The sequence below is a fragment of the Grammomys surdaster genome, unplaced genomic scaffold (assembly GCF_004785775.1).
Source record: "Grammomys surdaster isolate TR1022 unplaced genomic scaffold, NIH_TR_1.0 170, whole genome shotgun sequence".
In the NCBI taxonomy this organism is placed as follows: Eukaryota; Metazoa; Chordata; class Mammalia; order Rodentia; family Muridae; genus Grammomys; species Grammomys surdaster.
Window position 1 is genome coordinate 15,069,580 of NW_021604618.1, and position 20,187 is coordinate 15,089,766.

The 20,187-nt window shown below is 35.6% G+C and overlaps 2 protein-coding genes across 2 annotated transcripts; one reads left to right on the forward strand and one right to left on the reverse strand.

Moving 5' to 3' along the window:
* Positions 1-3,337: 3,337 nt before the first annotated feature.
* On the forward strand, positions 3,338-11,649 carry LOC114620829 (olfactory receptor 4F4-like). The gene is made up of 2 exons (XM_028766986.1): positions 3,338-3,347; positions 10,721-11,649. Exons 1-2 carry the CDS (start codon positions 3,338-3,340, stop codon positions 11,647-11,649), a joined length of 939 nt encoding a protein of 312 aa, XP_028622819.1.
* Positions 11,650-18,863: 7,214 nt separating this feature from the next.
* LOC114620914 (olfactory receptor 4K14-like) lies at positions 18,864-19,805 on the reverse strand. The gene has a single exon (XM_028767090.1). The coding sequence runs from the start codon at positions 19,800-19,802 to the stop codon at positions 18,864-18,866; it is 939 nt and encodes a 312-aa protein (XP_028622923.1). The 5' UTR covers positions 19,803-19,805.
* Positions 19,806-20,187: the final 382 nt, after the last annotated feature.

Below are 20,187 nucleotides of genomic sequence, written 5' to 3' on the forward strand. Positions count from 1 at the left end.
GGAAACCCACCTCAGTGACAAAGACAGACACTACCTTAGAGTAAAAGGTTGGAAAACAATTTTTCAAGCAAATGGTCCTAAGAAACAAGCGGGAGTAGCCATTCTAATATCGAATAAAATCGACTTTCAACTTAAAACTATCAAAAAGGATAAGGAAGGGCATTTCATACTTGTCAAAGGAAAAGTCAACCAACATGAACTCTCAATTCTGAATATCTATGCGCCAAATATAAGAGCGTCGACTTTCATAAAAGAAACCTTACTAAAGCTCAAAACACACATTGCACCTCACATAATAATAGTGGGAGACTTCAACACCCCACTCTCAGCAATGGATAAATCATGGAAACAGAAACTAAATAGAGATACAGTAAAACTAACAGAAGTTATGAACCAAATGGACTTAACAGATATCTATAGAACATTTCACCCTAAAGCAAAAGAATATACCTTTTTCTCAGCACCTCATGGTACCTTCTCCAAAATAGACCATATAATTGGGCACAAGACAGGCCTCAACAGATATAAGAAAATTGAAATAATTCCCTGCATCCTATCAGATCACCATGGTCTAAGGCTGGTCTTCAGAAATGACAAAGAGAATGGAAAGCCCACATTTACATGGAAACTGAACAACACCCTACTCCTTGATAATCAGGTAAGGGAAGAAATAAAGAAATTAAAAACTTTTTAGAATTTAATGAAAATGATGACACATCATACCAAAATTTATGGGATACAATGAAAGCAGTGCTAAGAGGAAAATTCATAGCTCTAAGTGCCTACAAAAAGAAACTGGAGGGAGCATACACTAACAGCTTGACAGAGCACCTGAAACACCTAGAACAAAAAGAAGCTAATACACCCAAGAGGAGTAGAAGGCAGGAAATAATTAAACTCAGGGCTGAAATCAACCAAATTGAAACAAAAAGAACTATCCAAAGAATCAATAAAACCAGGAGCTGGTTCTTTGAGAAAATCAACAAGATAGATAAACCCTTAGCTAGACTAATCAGAGGGCAGAGAGACAGTATCCAAATTAATAAAATCAGAACTCAAAAGGGGGACATAACAACAGAAACTGAGGAAATTAAAAAAATCATCAGATCCTACTACAAAAGCCTATATTCAACAAAATTGGAAAATTTGGATGAAATGGACAATTTCTTAGACAAATACCAGTTGCCAATGTTAAATCAGGACCAGATAAACCATCTAGACAGTCCCATAACCCCAAAAGAAATAGAAGCAGTCATTAAAAGTCTCCCTACAAAGAAAAGCCCGGGACCAGACGGTTTTAGTGCAGAATTCTATCAGACCTTCAAGGAAGACCTAATCCCAATTCTTTTCAAACTATTCCACAAAATAGAAACAGAAGGTACACTACCCAACTCATTCTTTGAAGACACAATTACACTCATACCTAAGTCACACAAAGACACAACAAAGAAAGAGAACTTCAGGCCAATCTCCCTTATGAACATTGATGCAAAACTACTCAATAAAATTCTAGCGAACCGAATTCAAGAACACATCAAAACAATTATCCATCACGATCAAGTTGGCTTCATCCCAGGAATGCAGGGTTGGTTCAATATTCGGAAATCCATCAATGTAATCCATTATATAAACAAACTCAAAGAAAAAAAACCACATGATCATCTCACTAGATGCTGAGAAAGCATTTGACAAAATTCAACACCCCTTCATGATAAAAGTCTTGGAAAGGTCAGGAATTCAAGGTCCATACCTAAACATAGTAAAAGCAATTTACAGCAAACCAGTAGCCAGCATTAAACTAAATAGAGAGAAACTTGAAGCAATCCCACTAAAATCAGGGACTAGGCAAGGCTGCCCACTCTCCCCCTACTTATTTAATATAGTATTGGAAGTCCTAGCCAGAGCAATTAGGCAACACAAGGAGGTCAAAGGGATACAAATTGGAAAGGAAGAAGTCAAAATCTCACTATTTGCAGATGATATGATAGTATACTTAAGTGACCCCAAAACTTCCACCAGAGAACTCCTAAACCTGATAAACAACTTTAGCAAAGTGGCTGGATATAAAATTAACTCAAGCAAATCAGTAGCCTTCCTCTACTCAAAAGATAAACTGGCTGAGAAAGAAATTATGGAAATGACACCCTTCAAAATAGTCACAGATAATATAAAATACCTTGGTGTGAACCTAACCAAGCAAGTAAAAGACCTGTATGACAAGAACTTCATTCCCCTGAAGAAAGAAATCGAAGCCGATCTCGACCTCAGAAGATGGAAAGATCTCCCATGCTCATGGATTGGAAGGATTAATATAGTAAAAATGGCTATTTTGCCAAAAGCCATCTACAGATTTAATGCAATCCCCATCAAAATTCCCACTCAATTCTTCTCAGAGATAGAAAGAGCAATCTTAAAATTTATTTGGAATAACAAAAAACCCAGGATTGCGAAAACTACTCTCAGCAATAAAAGAACTTCTGGAGGAATCACCATCCCCGACTTCAAGCTGTACTACAAAGCAATAGTGATAAAAAACTGCATGGTATTGGAACAGAGACAGGCAGGAGGATCAGTGGAATAGAATAGAAGACCCAGAAATGAACCCCCATACCTATGGTAACTTAATCTTTGACAAAGGGGCTAAAACCATCGAATGGAAAAAAGATAGCATTTTCAACAAATGGTGCTGGTCCAACTGGTGGTCAGCATGTAGAAAAATGAAAATTGATCCATACTTATCTCCTTGTACAAAGCTCAATTCCAACTGGATTAAGGACCTCCACCTAAAACCAGCCACATTGAAACTAATAGAAGAGAAACTGGGAAAAAGCCTGGAATACATAGGCACAGGGAAAAAGTTCCTGAACAGAACGCCAATGGCCTGTGCTCTAAGACCAAAAATTGACAAATGGGACCTCATAAAGCTGCAAAGCTTCTGTAAAGCAAAGGACACAGTCAATAGGACAGAGCGGCAACCAACAGATTGGGAAAAGATATTCACCAACCCTACATCTGATAAAGGGCTAATATCCAAGGTATACAAAGAACTGAAGAAATTAGACTCTAGACAATCAAAGAACCCTATTAAAAAATGGAGCACAGATCTGAACAAAGAATTCTCAACTGAGGAAGCTCGAATGGTTGAGAAGCACCTAAAGAAGTATTCAGCATCCCTAGTCATCAGGGAAATGCAAATGAAAACAACACTGAGATTCCACCTCACACCAGTCAGAATGGCTAAGATCAAAAACACAGGTGACAGTACATGTTGGCGAGGATGTGGAGAAAGAGGAACACTCCTCCACTGTTGGTGGGATTGTAAACTGGTACAACCACTATGGAAGGCAGTCTGGCGGTATCTCAGAAAATTGAACATAGCGTTACCTAGGGACGCAGCTATACCACTCCTGGGCATATACCCAAAAGAAGTTTCAACATACAACAGGGACACATGCTCCACCATGTTCATAGCAGCCTTATTTATAATAGCCAGAAGTTGGAAAGAACCCAGATGCCCTTCAACAGAAGAATGGATGCAGAAAATGTGGTACATTTATACAATGGAGTACTACTCAGCTATTAAAAACAATCAGTTCACAAAATTCCTAGGCAAATGGATGGAGCTGGAAAATATCATCTTGAATGAGATGACCCAATCTCAAAGGAACATACATGGTATGCACTCACTGGTAAGTGGATATTAGCCCAAAACCTCACAATTTCTAAGAATCTTCATATAGACCACATAAAACTCACATAGAAGAAGGAAGACCAAAGTATGAATGCGTTGGTCCTTTTTAGAAGGAGCATCAAAAGTTTCAACCAGAACTCCCAAAGTCTAAACCACCAACCAGAGAGCACAAAGGGAGGGACTCACGCACCTGTATAGGGAATTGAGGGTGACCTTGTTAGACTCCAGTGAAAGTGGAGGGCCAAGGTCCCCAAAAGTTTGGATCCCCTACTGTGTTGGAATTCGAGAGCAGGGAGATGGGACTGGGAGGATGTTTGGAGCACACCATCACAAAAATTAGGAGGAAGGGGTAGGGGATAAGGGATTTGGGGGGAGAATGAGAAAGGAGACAACATTGAAAGGTAAATACATATAATACCCAATAAAAACCCCACACAGATAAAGGATTTAAAAAAAAGGGAGTCTATTTATTTTAAATTAATTTCAAAAGTTTCTAGGAGATGCAAATTGGCTAAGATACTATTTTAAGCTCTCCACAAAAGAATTTAAATCTCTGTTCAATATTCTCAAGAAAGAGGTAAACCCTAACTTCCTCAACAGTTAATTGACAAAAGAGAGGTAATCTCACAAAAAGTAGAAAAAGCTATTTCTAATCGATATATCATATAGTCTGATTGTCAGTGGAGCTATAAAAGTCCTTTGACAAAAGATTATTAATATAGATTTATATATCCTTAAATAAGGCCTTCATGACTCTCTGAGTGTGGAAGGAGCAACTGTTGGCGCTTCTGCCCTGATTTTACAAGAACTCTGAAAAATTGGCTTTAAAAACAAAAGAGGGGGAATGGTACCCCCTCAGAAGGAGTCCCCCTGAAATACTCTCCATCATGCCTTGTTCACTTTTCTCTCTCTAAAGCTGAAAGCTCATGGCAAATCTCTTGCTGACCATGTTGGTGACCTCGGGCACCACCAAGACCAACAAAACTTTGCCACAGATATGGGGAAGGACCCTCATACCCATAAAGGGAATGCCCCAGTCCCAATTCCCTTATGGAGCCGAGGACTGATATGCCTGCCCAATACCACAGAAGGCACAGCTAACCGGCTACCACAAATATTAATGAAAAAAATAGATACCCTCACAAAGCCAGGCCCAATCATAAATACGATGAATAACAATTTACATCCAGGGAAGAGAAATCTCCCTGAGAATCCCCTTCTTTTTTCTTTCCAGGTAAAATTGAATCACCCGTGATGCCTGCTATTAGAAGTTCTAACCCAGATGGACCAGAAGCCAGGAGCCTCGAACTTACCCTCACCCCCTACCTTTTCCCACCTGCACAAGGTCCCCTGAAGCTGGGCAACTGCAAGATCCTGCTTGGCAACTGCAGATAGACTCAAAGCAGTGTACCATATCATCTGAAGAATAGCAGGGAGACCATAACTCAAGCAGTGTACCATTTCTTCTGAAAAATAGCAGGTTGCAGTCCTCCTCGCCCCCACGAATAACCAGGACCCGCCGGTTGGGTCAAGTGGCACCCAGACGTGGGGCTCGAGGCACGGACCCATCCGGACGGACCCTCATTGAGAGGATGTGCGCACAACATCAAGATTGAGCAAGACAGAGATCATCGCCCGTGACCTGTCGTCCACGGAACCAGGTTGATGCTGCCATCAAGAAAGCAGTTGAAGTTCATTACCATCAGCTGAAAATTGCAGAGGATCCAGAAGTGACTCCACAGGAGACTGACACAGCTGTCAGCTCCCCTGCCTCCCCCTACGGTCGACCCCTAGACTTCCACGCCCTCCAGAAGGGTTCCTGGTATGCCTGGCTTTGCCCTCATTTCTCTCGCTAAAGAGCTTGGCCTCTTGATCACCACAACAAAAACTGGCTTTTTCCTAAACCAAGGCCACCCTTGATATGGCCGCTAACATTGGGGAGCCTTCCTTTATGACAATATTACACCCCAAACTGACAAATGGTTGGTAACTTGAACATTTACAAGAGACTAGGATGGCTGTGAGTTAGCCCAATGACGGGATTATTGTAGGTCCACTTCCCAGGGGCCCACCCAATGCAGCCGAAAAGGAGTGCGTGGTGCTGGGAGTGGGTGCAGCCTACATGGCCTAAGACAGGGCTCTCACCCTCCTTTCACCCACATCAGAGTCCCTTGACGTTGCCCATCGTCGACAGCCTAAAGCCTTCGACCATCGATGTGACTCGTCTCACATCAGTGTTTTGGGGTTGTGAACTTGTCTAAGACCCCCCATAATTAGACATCCAAATTCAAAACTCACATAGTTGGGATTGAACATAAGACGCCTTCTCTAACTAAACAGAGAAGGGGGAGATGCCAGAAGCCAGGACCCTCGCCCTTACCCTTACCCCCTACCTTTCCCCACCTGCACAATGTCCTCTGAAGCTTGGCAACTGCAAGATCCTGCTTAGCAACTGCAGATAGACTCAAAACAGAGTACCATGTCTTCTTAAGAATAGCAGGGAGACCATAACTCAAGCAGTGTACCATATCTTCTGAAGAACTGCAGGTAGATCATAATTCAAGGCAGTGTACCATATAGACCATGACATGTTTCAAGGCACAGGCCAAGAAGATTTTGTACTTTTCCACCACCTGGACCCTCTTACCCCCTCCCCTTGTAAAACATGCTATAAAAAAAGCATTTCATGTTCAAATAAAAAAAAGAAATTAAAAAATAAATAAATAAATAAATAAAATAAATTAATTAAATAAATAAAGAATATTTCTGGAATAAAGAATATTTCTGGAATAAAGAATATATTGACTGTGGCTTAGTAAACCAGTCCCTCTGCTTGAGGCTCTGTCTATCTACTGGATGTCGACTTTATGAGTTCCCTCTCCTCATTATTGGGCATTTTGACTAAGATCACCCCCCATTGAGTCCTGAGAGTCTGTCACCTCCAGGGTTTCTGGTACTTTCTAGACGGTCCCCCTACCTCTCACCTCCTAGGCTGCTTATTTCCATTCATTCTCCTGGCCCTTTGGGCTTCTCTCATGCCTCCCCCAATAACTGATCCTGTTTCCTTTATTACCTCCCCCTAGCTTCTCCCACCCATGTCCCTCCCTTCCTCTGCCTCCTGTGATTATTTTCTTTAACCTTCTACGTGAGGTTGAGGCATCCTCATTTAGTTACAAGACTACATGCTAAATATGTGATATATGACCAGAACAAATCCCATGCTGTGAATATAATTTCCTTATACATGGCAAATTTCTGTCTAATATTGATCACATGACTGATGAAGTGCAATCTGTAAGTGTATGTGATATTGGCAGGTATGAAATAAACACCACAAGTATGAACTCTATGGAAAACAAACATTTCTTCTACTTATTTTAGAAAATTAAAGTATGTACCTCTCAAATAATTTCACTCAAGATTCAGTTGCAATAAATTCAGCTGATGATAAAATAGAAGTACTACATATGGTTTTTCTAGGTAGTCAGCATACCTAAAGTGTAATTATCAGCAATTACAGCACAAAGTTCCATGTCATTTTGCTTGTAAAAATTCACATACCTCAACCAATGGAATGAAGTCTGGGACCCCTGTGGTTGAATTATGGAAAGACTGGAAGAAGTTGAGAAGGAGGGTGACCCCATAGGAAGACTAGCAGTCTCAATTAACCTGGACCCCTTAGATCTCTCAGACACTGAGCCACCAGGCAGCATACACTAGCTGCTCTGAGGCCACCTGACAAATATATATCAGAAAACTGCCTGGTCTGGCCTCAGTGAGAGAAGACTTGCCTTACCCTAGAGAAACTTGAGGTTACAGGGAGTGGGGAGACCTGGTGTGGTGGGTGTGGTGGGTGTGGTGGGGTGGAGGTGGGGACATCTACTTGGAGACAGAGGAGGATAAATGGGATAAAGAACTGTTGGAAGGTGGACAGGGAAAAAGATAAAAACTGGACTGTAAAAAAAGATTGAAATTAAGTAAAAAATATTCACATCAGTATCTCTTTGCAGGTGGAACAACACTGAATATTAATAGATATCTCTTAAGGTTATGTGGGTTCAATGTGGAAAAATATGGCTTTATTAGAAGCAACAAATATGTAAACTGAAGAGGAAATAGTCTTGTGTACTTTAAGAAAGAAAAATTGAAAAATGCAACATTAATAACACTTGTGTGTGTTCTTACCAGCTGAGTTTGCAATGTATAATGTATATACTTTAAATACATATATAATGTATTTGACATTTAAGACATAGACTATAGATTTTGAATCATGCAATCCCTCAACTCCATAGGAAAAAAAACAACTTTTGTATATTATAATAGCATAATTTTGTTGGTCTCGTAGTCTACTTTGAATAATTTCATGATTTAGAGAAAAAGACGTACAATTTAGAGTACTTCTGAATACTTATTTTCTGAAATTAGATATAATTTTAAAACATTAGCTGTTTATCTGAGCTCATTTTAATGTCTTCATTGCAAATAAATGAGAAAAATAAAGCAAACTATAAGCACTACTAATACTAATACTAATACTAATACTAATACTAATACTAATGAATATTTTTTCTATGCCCTCCACATACTGGTCTTTGACAGCTTAAGCTATCCTATTTGTATAAAATCTAGATGTTATCTTTCACTACATGATTAATATGTATAGAATTTAATTTCTTCACGTTATCTCATTTATTTTAACTTTTGGCAATAAAACTTAGGTTCAATGAGATAGTAATATTATCCAATGACCCAAGAAATTGTGACAATGATCCTTAACTCAGGAATAGACTGTTTCCTCCAAGGCCAAGAAAAAACCTGCAACATTGAATCAGTCTGCCAGGAATCCTCAGGCTGTTTCTGAATTCTCTAAGGGCTTCTGGTTACTTCATGAATGTTTACCATTAGCCAATCAGGTTGCTCATGAGGACAATTCACATAAAAGTCAATCTCCCAGAAATGTTAATGCTTTGAAAAGAGTGTATAAAAGGGACTCTGTACTGTTCTAATCCTTAAGTTACAGCTATCTTCTCAAGTTATGAAAGAGGTAAGTGGAATAACAAAATTTAAATTCATCAGTAGAAGCAACTACAAGTTAGAACTTTGTTAATAATTACATGTTTCTATGAGTAGAATTTAATTATACAGAGCTCAGTTATGATTTTCTTCAGGAAAACAAATGGAAAATCCTTTAGAGTTGCCTTAAGTACTTATAATAATTATCATGAGTAATAGTAAAAGAACAACCCTTGCTAGTGGTGTTCTAGCAATAAGCACTGACTCCTATACCTTTTCCTGACTTGACAAATCACTTTCTCTTCATTTAGTGGATTTTACAATTCTCCTGTCACCCAAAATCTAGTGTTTTCTTTTCTGTGAGGTTTTTTTTATCTTTTATTAATAAGCTCAGAAAAAATTTAAACTTTTTTTTCATAAAAGTTTCAAAATATATTGTTAAAACTGTGGAGAATCTGAGAAAAATTGATTGGATTGTACCATTTTGAATCCAGAAAAATAAAGGCTCTTTTTTCATAAGACATCCAGGATCAAGCAGTGGATACAACTTGAACCCAATGCCTTGATTCCTATCCCAATGAATAAAAACATGTTTCATAGAATAACAAATTAAGATCAAAGATGGTTATGAAAAGCACAGCATTTGAAAGATTGAATTCAAAGTTAGTGTGATTAAAGTGTTTTCTCCTTAGTATCATATACACAGTGTGAGGTGCAGAAGAACTCTTTCAATGAATGCAAATTTAAAAATAAAATCTGTACACTCCTCAAAAACATCTTGAGTCTTTTTAACATTCCCCAATGAAGCGTGAGGACACTGGGAGCTGGTAGATGGACACTAGATGGGGATTGCATTTTATCATTCTTCTCTTAGTAACAAAACTCTGCAGATATGACTCATAATGAGCTACAAGATTTCTTTTTTTTCCTGAAAAATTACATTCTTAAACTCTTATTTTCTACTATGGTAGATTTTGATTTCCTTCAACTAATAGCCCTTGAGCCATCTTCATTTTAGGCATATTTCTCATGAAGATATGTTCTGGAAGCTTTCCTTCTCTATCTTCTTCTCTATTCCCAAAATGTTTCAACATTTTAAAATAAATTAAAACTCTAAACACCTTTTATGAATAGTATGATTCCCCAAAACAATGCTTTAATGAACTAGCCACACCATAATATATCTCCTATCCTTGAGTGTTGTCAGTGTTCACTTGATTGTATTTTTACTGGATTAAAGAGACACAAACTTAAAGAGGTTAATGAATTATTTTATGATTAGATTTTCCCATATTTGGATAAAAGAGAATCACAAAGTTTTCATATGATTTTGTACACAGTAATTTGATTCTTAACTGGGAAGTGGTTAGGAAAACGATGTGGAATAATAGAGGGATGAACATAATTTGTAAGCACAACTGGTTGTAAGTAATTATCCAAACAAATAACAAATAAAAGGATTCTAATCAGGATATTTCTTTATATCCTCTTATCTCCCATAAGACGTTACTCATCATATCTATCTCTGTCTTTGATGTTATAGATGTGTGCTGTGTTATGTAATCTTTTAAACTTCTATAGTTTTACTTAGTTCTGCCATTTCTATTTTGTACATTTTTTTGGTAAAATGCTTTTTCTTCTAAGGACTTTAATATTTTAAATTTAAGGACTGTTCTGTATATCTTAGTGTCTTGACATTCATAGATGAATGAAGTCTAGGAAGAAAGTACAGAAGGAGAGGCACAAATAATAACATTGTCTTAGGATGGAGTCTAAAACCATAGAGAAATTGGGAGGCTTGGCTAACTGAAGAACAAGACAGGCAAGGAAGCAATGAGAATTAAGCTATGAGTTTTTATTTTTAGCTTGGAAGTTGTATGCAATAGATCACAGCAAGTCCTTAATGAGTGAACAGAGGCTAAAATTTGGATATAACAACTCTGACTTAGTTTCTTATTTTCCTCTCCAAGGCAAGTACAGAGACTCTCTTCTGGAATGAATCAAAAAGGGAAGCAAATAACTCTGTAGTGAAAGAGTTTATTTTCATTGGACTCTCCGATTCTCAGGAACTTCAGATCTTTCTGTTTGTATTCTTTTTTGTTTTCTACATAGGAATTGTGTTTGGAAATCTTCTTATTGTCATGACTGTGATCTATGATTCCCACCTCCACTCTTCTATGTACTTCCTATTGGCCAACCTCTCATTCATAGATCTGTGTCTGTCCTCTGTCACAGCACCAAAGATGATTGCTGATTTTTTCAGCAAACGCAAAGTCATCTCTGTTCATGGATGTTTTGCACAGATATTCCTCCTTCACTTCTTTGGGGGGAGTGAGCTGGTGACCCTCATAGCCATGGCCTTTGATAGATATGTAGCAATTTGTAAGCCTCTACATTACACTACAATTATGCATGGCAATGTATGTGTTGGCATTGTGGTTACAGCATGGGGAATTGGTTTTCTACATTCAGTGAGCCAATTGGCCTTTGCAGTGAACTTACCATTTTGTGGTCCCAATAAGGTTGACAGTTTTTATTGTGACCTTCCTAGAGTACTCAAACTTGCCTGTGCAGATACATATAAGTTAGACATCATGGTCATTGCCAACAGTGGTGTGCTTACTGTGTGTTCTTTTGTTTTGCTAATCATCTCCTATGGTATCATTCTAATGACCATCCAGCGCCGCCCTTCTGATAGGTCATCTAAGGCTCTGTCTACACTTACTGCTCATATCATAGTAGTTCTTCTGTTTTTTGGACCTTGCATTTTCATTTATGCCTGGCCCTTTCCCATCAAGTCACTTGATAAATGCCTTGCTGTGTTTTATTCTGTGGTCACTCCTCTCTTGAACCCCATTATATACACACTGAGGAACACAGAGATGAAAACTGCCATGAGACGCCTGAGACAATGGAATTTAAAGATTTGTGTGAAGTCTTAAATCTACTTTAGCCATGAGACTGAAATAATGAGTGAAGACCTATATTATTCAGCAGACCTTATGTGAATTATAAAATTTCATTTTACTCCACTTACTAATTGTTTAGGAATGTTCTAATAGTGCCTCAATTTATTCTATGTGATTACATTTTTTATGTTTATATAGGTTCAAAATTAATAGCATGAATTCAAAATACCACTTCACTAATTTTTAGCATAATTAAAGGTATTATCATGGTATTATTTCTGTACAAACTAAGACTTCATGGATACTTTTCTGTTTGAGATGATAAAAGATACAAGTTAGACTCTTTTACATTAAAGAAAATATTACTTTGCTCATTTTTCATAAAAACATAATAAAAGAATTACTAACTACCAAACTACAAATGTGCTCAATGATAAGAGTTTATATGCCTACTACTGAGATTCATAAGTGTTATTTCTTTCTGGTAACCATATAATTTTACTACTACTTCTATAATAAACCATAAGCTATTAGTTCCTCATCAGATGTGACAGCAATACTGAACTATTCACTATTATTTTTCTTCAAGACATTTAAAAATCTGTGACACTACAATTATAGAGCAGTATACAGAATTAAGAGTTTTTAAGGCTCTGACCATCTTGACACAAAGTATATAACTTATATACATCTATCATTTTCTATTATCAAAATGTTAAAGTCAAAAGATAATGGTTCCATTCCACTTAAACTTTAGTAAACACAATTATAGCTACTTATTTTTAATAAGTTTTGATCCCCACATTAATATAAAGATCATGATATGCATTATACATAGTTATGAGAAGTATTCACTAAAGATACATAAGGCAACATAGTCCTGTGACATATCAGCTTCTCAGTGAATTTTAGAAAGTAATATATTACCCATACTAATCTATGTAAATGTAGTCAAGAATTTTGACTTAGTGAAACTTTGATATTTCACAAATAACTTCAAGGACATGTTTATTTGCGACATTGGAGTTACAATGGAAATGTATAGATTTATGTGCAAGTGTGTATATTTGTATGCATACTCTTCCATGAGCATATCTTTCTATCCTACTGAGGAATTCTAAATGTCACGGAAGGAGTAAAGGAAATAACGAGTGATTCTCCCAACTCTATACTTTTCCAGGAATTTTCATGGAAGCATACTAAAGTTTAAAACCACTTACTCTGAGCAACAAGCAACATAGCTAGATAAATTGCAATCTGAATGAATTAATAGAAATGAAAATTAAGATAATAAAAAGGTTTAAGATACTCCTTCTTAAGTGGAAAAATAGTCCAGATATCCACAGGGATATTTAACATGTGAAATGATTTATCTATGATCTAGTCAGTGGTAAAATAAAGGATCTATTTATAAATTGTTGGAATAACTGGGATAATATGAAAAAATGTTATTGGATCAATTTGTCATATCACAGAATAATTTTTTAATGAACTCAAGGTGTGACTCTGTTTTAAATCTGTAAATACATTTTTAAACTGAGATAATACTTTTATAAATCATCAGTATAATAAAGTTTTCTAATAAATGTGTATATATATATGTATTTATATATATACATATATATATATAAAAATTAGGTTTGTCAGATTAAACTACCTAAAAAGAAGATAAATGAGAAAATTAATAGCATACCAAAATAATAACTTAAATATTTAAAAACCAACCATTATTAAATATAAGTAAATTTTATGATCTCAACAATCTAATAGAAAATTGGGCAAAATATTTAATCTTTTAGTTTATATGTAAGACAAAAACATATTTACAAGAAAAATCTTCAAGTTCTTTCATTCTAAAATATCATCCCCTGCCTATAAGGTACATCATCTCAATGTTTAATAATATAACCTAAGGATGACCTATAGAGGAAAAAATAATTTCTAATTGTATTGTTAGTGAGAATACAAAATGGCACAATTTCATGGCAATGTCAGAAAATAACATTTAACTATTCTTTAATGTAGAAGTCTGACTTCAATCCAATAGCTGTCTTACCAAATGTACAGAACAATCAGCCATGAGACTAAAAGCATTGAAATATCACAGCAAGTACCAAATTAGTATATTAAAAATAATGAAACAATGATGAAATTACAATCAGTAACAATTTTATACTTAAGTCAGTTACATGGAATGGTAAATAACTACAAAACAAATGGGTCATTTCTTCAAGTACTACACTGGAGCAATCTACAAGTCATAGATCAACTAATGTCAATAAATTGTCAAAGGGTTTCTGTAGAATACTAATTTTAAGGTAAGCAGAGATACATGTATTGCATACATCTACAATTTAAAAAATTAATAAAGCATTTTAAATAATTAAATTGGTTTCTTCTTCAGAAGGAAGGATATGAATTAGAGTGTACTAAATATATCTTATTTTATAGCTTTGACTTGAGAATCAAAATGTTTTCCATAATTAAAAATAAAATCATTAGCACTAAGAAGATGCTATCCAAACAAATACAGCTACCTCAATTCAACTCTCATAACCTATGTAGAAAAGTTGAATTAATAGTATAAATGATATATGACTGTAATTCAGCCTCTGGGCACACTAGCCAGACAGCCTAGTCTAACAGTGAATAAGAGACACGGTTTTAAAACCCAAGATGAGTATCTCCAGAGGTGTAGACATTCACAAACATGTTTTTCACACACATCAACCTGTGTACACAAGCACACACACATATGTCCACATGCACATGCACACACACGCTCACATGCACATACACATTCAAACACAAACCACACACACACACACACACACACACACAAAAACACCTGCAGAATTAAATCAATGTAAAAACAGATCCTTGTCCTGCAGAGATGGCTCAGGACTTAAGGATGGTTTTAGACTTTCCAGAAGACCCGAGTTCACTTTAACAGAACCAATGTCAGGCAGTTCATGGCTGGCAACTCTAATTCTAAGGAATTACATGCCTTCAGTCATTCATTGGCACATGCACATGTGAGCATAGGATATTATTCAGTCATATACAAGTGCAAACAATTTAAAATAAAAATATGAAAACAAAAACCTTAAAATTTCCCAAGGAGATTAAAAAAGAGGAGTCAATCAAGGGGATTCAAGGGAAAGGGATATGTATGATTATTTTATGAAATTCCCAAAGAATCAACTTTAAAAGTAAAATACAAAGCATATAATCTCTAAAAAATCAAGTCTGATAGAAAAAATACCTTATTTAATGATATTTTATTTAAGAAATATAATACCAATGAATGAATAATTTATTAAACAGAAATCATGTAAAGTTCAACTAGCTATAAGTTGGTATTAGTAGCTTTGCTTTTTTTTAATAAAAAGCATTTATTTGAATAAAGCAAAAAAGTATGTATATTAATACCAATTATAAAAATATACATCATTAAACAATTTTTATTTAATTTCAATTATAGATATGAGTATAATCTTTTTTATTTTAATAAAATATAAGTAGTCCTCAACATTCTTCTCTGAAAATCTATTGAATCCAAATAAAAGAAAATTTTATTTAATGTCTTTGTGTTCTTATCAAGCACTATTTGTCACTAAAATAAATCTAGATTTCTTAGGTAAATACTTGATGATAGGTCTGCAGCAGAAACACACCTGATCATTCTGGAACTTATTTAACTTTTTGTGACTGTGCATCATGTCATGTTATCAAAAATATCCTACAACTCATCATGTATCTAATGTTCCCTTTAAACTTATGAAAATATATCAAGTTCACCCTGCCAAGTGCAAAACATACTCATGCACCAGAATGCACACATACAATTTTTCATGTCATAGTTAAGGAACCTAACTAATTGCTACTATAAAACCTAAATAACACAAAAAATAGAATAATCTGTCAATAACAGGAAATAGCCAATATTAGGATCAATGATATAATGGTAAGTGTAATAAACTGAATCATCATTACATGAAAGCATCCTCAAAATGTTAAAATTTTTAAATATGATATTTTTCTTTCTGTGGATAGAACTGATAAGCTTATTAAATACTCTGAACTGTCTTGGATTTTTGCAACAAATGTGACAAAACCAAAATATTCTGTAATGTGATTATTAAAAAGGAATACAGATCAAGTATAGATAGTTCAGGAGTAAATATTTTAGAAAACTTCAAGTTCATAATTCAAATTTGAAATCATAAGTAAAAAATCAATTAATGAGTGTAACAACAGAAAGCAAAAAAATATTAAGTAAGAATTTTTTAATAAAATTTATAAGAGATAAAGAATCAGACAGATTGAACACAGATACTGTGATTCATATCATCTGTGGAAAATAAAGTATAAAGTAATTATTAATGAACTAAATTAATAAAAATTCTCTATCTAATGACATTCTTCAGGAAATATCCACAAAAGAGAAATGCACAAAAATACTAGATGGATTGAGAAACATAAAACTGAAGCATGAATAGTCAAAGAGTCTGGATTAGTCATCAAATTCAGGGAGTAAACAGCATGTGAAGATCTTATTCAGATAGAAAGATTGAGAAATTTTCTTGAAGGAGTTGGAGGGGTTTTTAACCACATAGGAAGAACAACAATATCAGCCAACTAGACTCCCCAGAGCTCCCAAAGACCAAACCACCAACCAAAGAGTACATATGGAGGGACCCATGGCTTCAGCTGCATATATAGCAGAAGATGGCATTATCTGGCATCAGTGGAAGAGGGGTCACTTGGCCATATGAAAGTTTGATGCCTCAGCATAGAGGAATGCTAGGATAGTGAAGCAGGTGTGGGTGGGTAGGTGGGGGAGCACCCTCATAGAGGCAGGGGGGCATGAAATAAGGGGTTTTTAGGTGAGGAAACCAGGAAGGGGGATAACATTTGAAATGTAAATTAAATAAAATAACCAATAAGAAAAAGAAAGACAGAAAAAATATTAACCAGTAAAATACTGGGTATTGCCATATGATACTTCTTTGAGCAAGTCATTTTAAATGACTATTTTTGAGAGAATCAATAAATAAGAAACAAATATTTGAGCACAACAAATATAGACAGCCAGAGATAGCAGCAGAAAAAATGATAGAGAGAATGAGGTAAAGAATATTATGACATGAGGAGGAGAGTAAAAAAGAAAAGGAAATTAGAGGACCAAGGCTTTATAGAAAAGAAATAATTACACTTTTTCTCATAGTAAAATTCTCAATGGAATCAAGCACTGGGAAGATTCAGCTTTTGGCTTTGGTAATTTTATGTGTGAATATTGTTAAATTCCAATAATGGTCTATTTTGTCAAATGGAAGCTTTGGTGTTTTTCTGAAGTTAACATTTTAGATTAGTAGATTCTAAATGAAAATAAAAATATCATCTATATTGAAAGATCTTTAATCAATCACTTGAAGGTATTAAGAGAACAAAGGTGGCATCCCCAGCCAAACAGCTTGAGGACTCATGAAAAAAATAGGAGGAAGGATTACAATCCCTAAAAGGATAGGAACTCCACAGGAAGACCAATAGAGCCAAGAATCCAAAACCCTTGTGGCTATCCAAGTCTGAACCACCAACCAAAAAAACATACAAGTTCTGGACCTAGGCCTCCCCGCACTTGTGTAACAAATGTGCAGCTTGGTCTTCATGTAGGCCTCGAAAAACTGCAATGAGGCCATCCCCAAAACTGATCCCTTATGTGGGATATGTTCCTCTAGCTGGATTGACATGTCTGGCCTCAATGGTAGAGCAAGATCCTAGCCTCGCAGAGACTTGAAGTACCAGGGTAGGGGGATATCCAGGGGCGTACTACATGCTCACAGGAGAAGGGGAGGGAGGATGGGAGAAAGATTGTGGGAATGCGTTACCAGGAAGGGCCAGTGAGCAGAATGTAAACAGAAAAACTAAATTACAAAAAGATTTTAATTAACTACACAAAATTTCAGTAACCTGACTTTCAATAAATATGACAAATATGTATAGTGGATGAAATACAGAATAGCCAACAAATACTGTTGGAAAAACTGGATGCTTACATGGAGAATAATATTAAAATTTTATCTCTCATCTTTGTTTTATCTCTCACCAAATGAGTAAAAAATCTTAGTGTAAAATCTGAAAATCTTAAATTACTTGAATGGCTATGGAATTTAACCACATTTACAGTATTAGGCATAAACTCTCTCCTGTGGAAAAGGCACCCAAAATATAATGAGTTCCCCCAACAAATTATTGCCATTGTAACAGTAGTGCTCACGCCTAGCTAGGTGAGTTTATATTTTCCTATGCACGGTCTAGATGTGATAAGACAATTGATGTTCTCTCTTCCCCTGTACCCTGCGCAACTTTTATCACCATGAATGATATTGAATAGGAGGAAGATTCCCCAGTCAATTTGAGATTGATTTCCTGTGTTCTGAAACCAAAGTGTGTTCCTTAGTCATCAACATTTAACTATGATGGCCACAAAAGGGAAATAAAATTGTCTAGTTTGTTTTACATGTCTGCAGCCTCACAGACCAACACACCATTTGTCTGCTTACAATTATGTTTGTTAAATGTCACATGTGGGCTAACCACTGAATAAGGTACAATAGTTTTAATAATTAGTCTATTTATGAACATGGTCCTCATAGAGATTAAATTTCAAGATATTACACAATTTATGAACCTAATTAACCTTTATCCAAATGTTTTATTTTGAAACATTATTCATTTGGTTTAAAAAAAAACTAAAAGGTTCACTGCTAACCCATGTCAAGTTTATCACTTTGTTTCATTTTTCTTAATTTCTACTACCTACTTCATTAGTATTTCAGCAAATAGCTGTCATAAGACAAGAGTGATGAAGTTGGCCATTTGATAGAGTCAGTGAAGGGATGGGGCATGCAGTGATGTACAGAATCATACTCAGGTAAAACTCACTAAGATGTTATTCACAAAGACAAACACAAGAGTTTAGTCAATAAAAGATAATTTAAACTTTATTAAAAACAGTTTGATAATTTTCTTGATATTTATAAAGATTATTCAGATTTAGATTTTAAGACAAAAGGATTCACAATCCTTTACTGATTGATCAATAATATTATATCATTTTAAAACACTATATTATTTCTATATAAGAAAACTGGTAATATTTTAAAATATAAACTATATTTCCCAATTATACATCTATTTCCTAGTTAGTCTCATTATAAGTAATGAGTTTGTGTTTCCAGATATTAGAAATTAACTTTGAGACACAGAAAGTTGCCTATGAACCTTTTCATAGCATTTTTCATCTCTTTATTTCTCAGTGTATAAATAGCTGGATTTAGGAGGGGTGTAAAAATAGAGTAAAACACAGCAAAAAATTTATCCAACCAGGTGATACTGAGGGGCCACACATAGATGAAGATGCAGGGCACAAAAAAGATCAGCACTGCGGTGATGTGTGCAGTGCACGTGGACAGAGCCTTAGATGCCCCAGCTTTAGAACTCTGGCGAACAGTGATAAGGATATATGTGTAGGAAATAAGCAACAGAACAAAGCAGGTTATAGCCACAAGTCCACAGTCAGCGTTCATTAAGGTATTTAAATAATGATAATCCATGCAAGCAAGTTTTATTACCAGTGGCATGTCACAAAAGAAACTGTCTATTTCATTGGGACCACAAAAAGGCAGGTGCACAATCACTACTATGTAAATTATACCATGTATAAAGCCAATTGTCCAGGAAGTCAACACCAACCCAGTGCATCTCTTCAGGTTCATTATGGTGAAGTAGTGGAGTGGTTTGCAGATGGCCACATAGCGATCATAAGCCATTACCACCAACAGCACCATCTCTCCTGCAGCAATGCAATGGGAAAAGAAGACCTGACACATGCAGCCTGCAAAGGAAATGGTCTTGTTTACCCTGAGAAAGTCTGTGATCATTTTAGGAGTGGTGTTTGAAGAGAGCCACATATCAATAAAGGACAGGTTGGCCAAAAAGAAGTACATGGGAGAATGCAGATGAGGGTCAGTGCATATTAAGATCAGGATGACAATATTTCCAGACATGATCAACAGATAAAACATTAGAAATATCATAAAGAGTAAGACCTGAATATTCTTTGAGTGGGCAAGTCCCCAGAGTATAAATTCTGACACAACAGTCTGATTGTCTCCGTCCATTTTATTCACTGTGTCCTCGAAATTACCTGCAAAAAAAAAAAATTATTATCCACTACAGGTATGAGATAGGCTACTTCCTTTGTAGAATTAGACATTCATATTGAATCTTATCTGAATAGAAATGCAAACATTAAAGGCAATCTAAACCAAATGTGAGTGACATTGCTGCCCAAAGTAAAAGTTAATGAGCCAAGAACAACCCCCCAAGAAAAGAAGCATCAGGTGTGACTAATATACACATGCTCTATGAGGAAATACCTCTTACATAAGAGCAATGCAGAAAACAAAACAGCAACATGAAAATCTAAAAATGAGTGTTATTTCTTAAAAAAGAAAGAAAGAAAGAAAGAAAGAAAGAAAGAAAGAAAGAAAGAAAGAAAGAAAG

Bases quoted from the DNA above. Each gene is read 5' to 3' on its own strand.
- LOC114620914 (XM_028767090.1), bottom strand. From the start codon at position 19,802: ATGGACGGAGACAATCAGACTGTTGTGTCAGAATTTATACTCTGGGGA.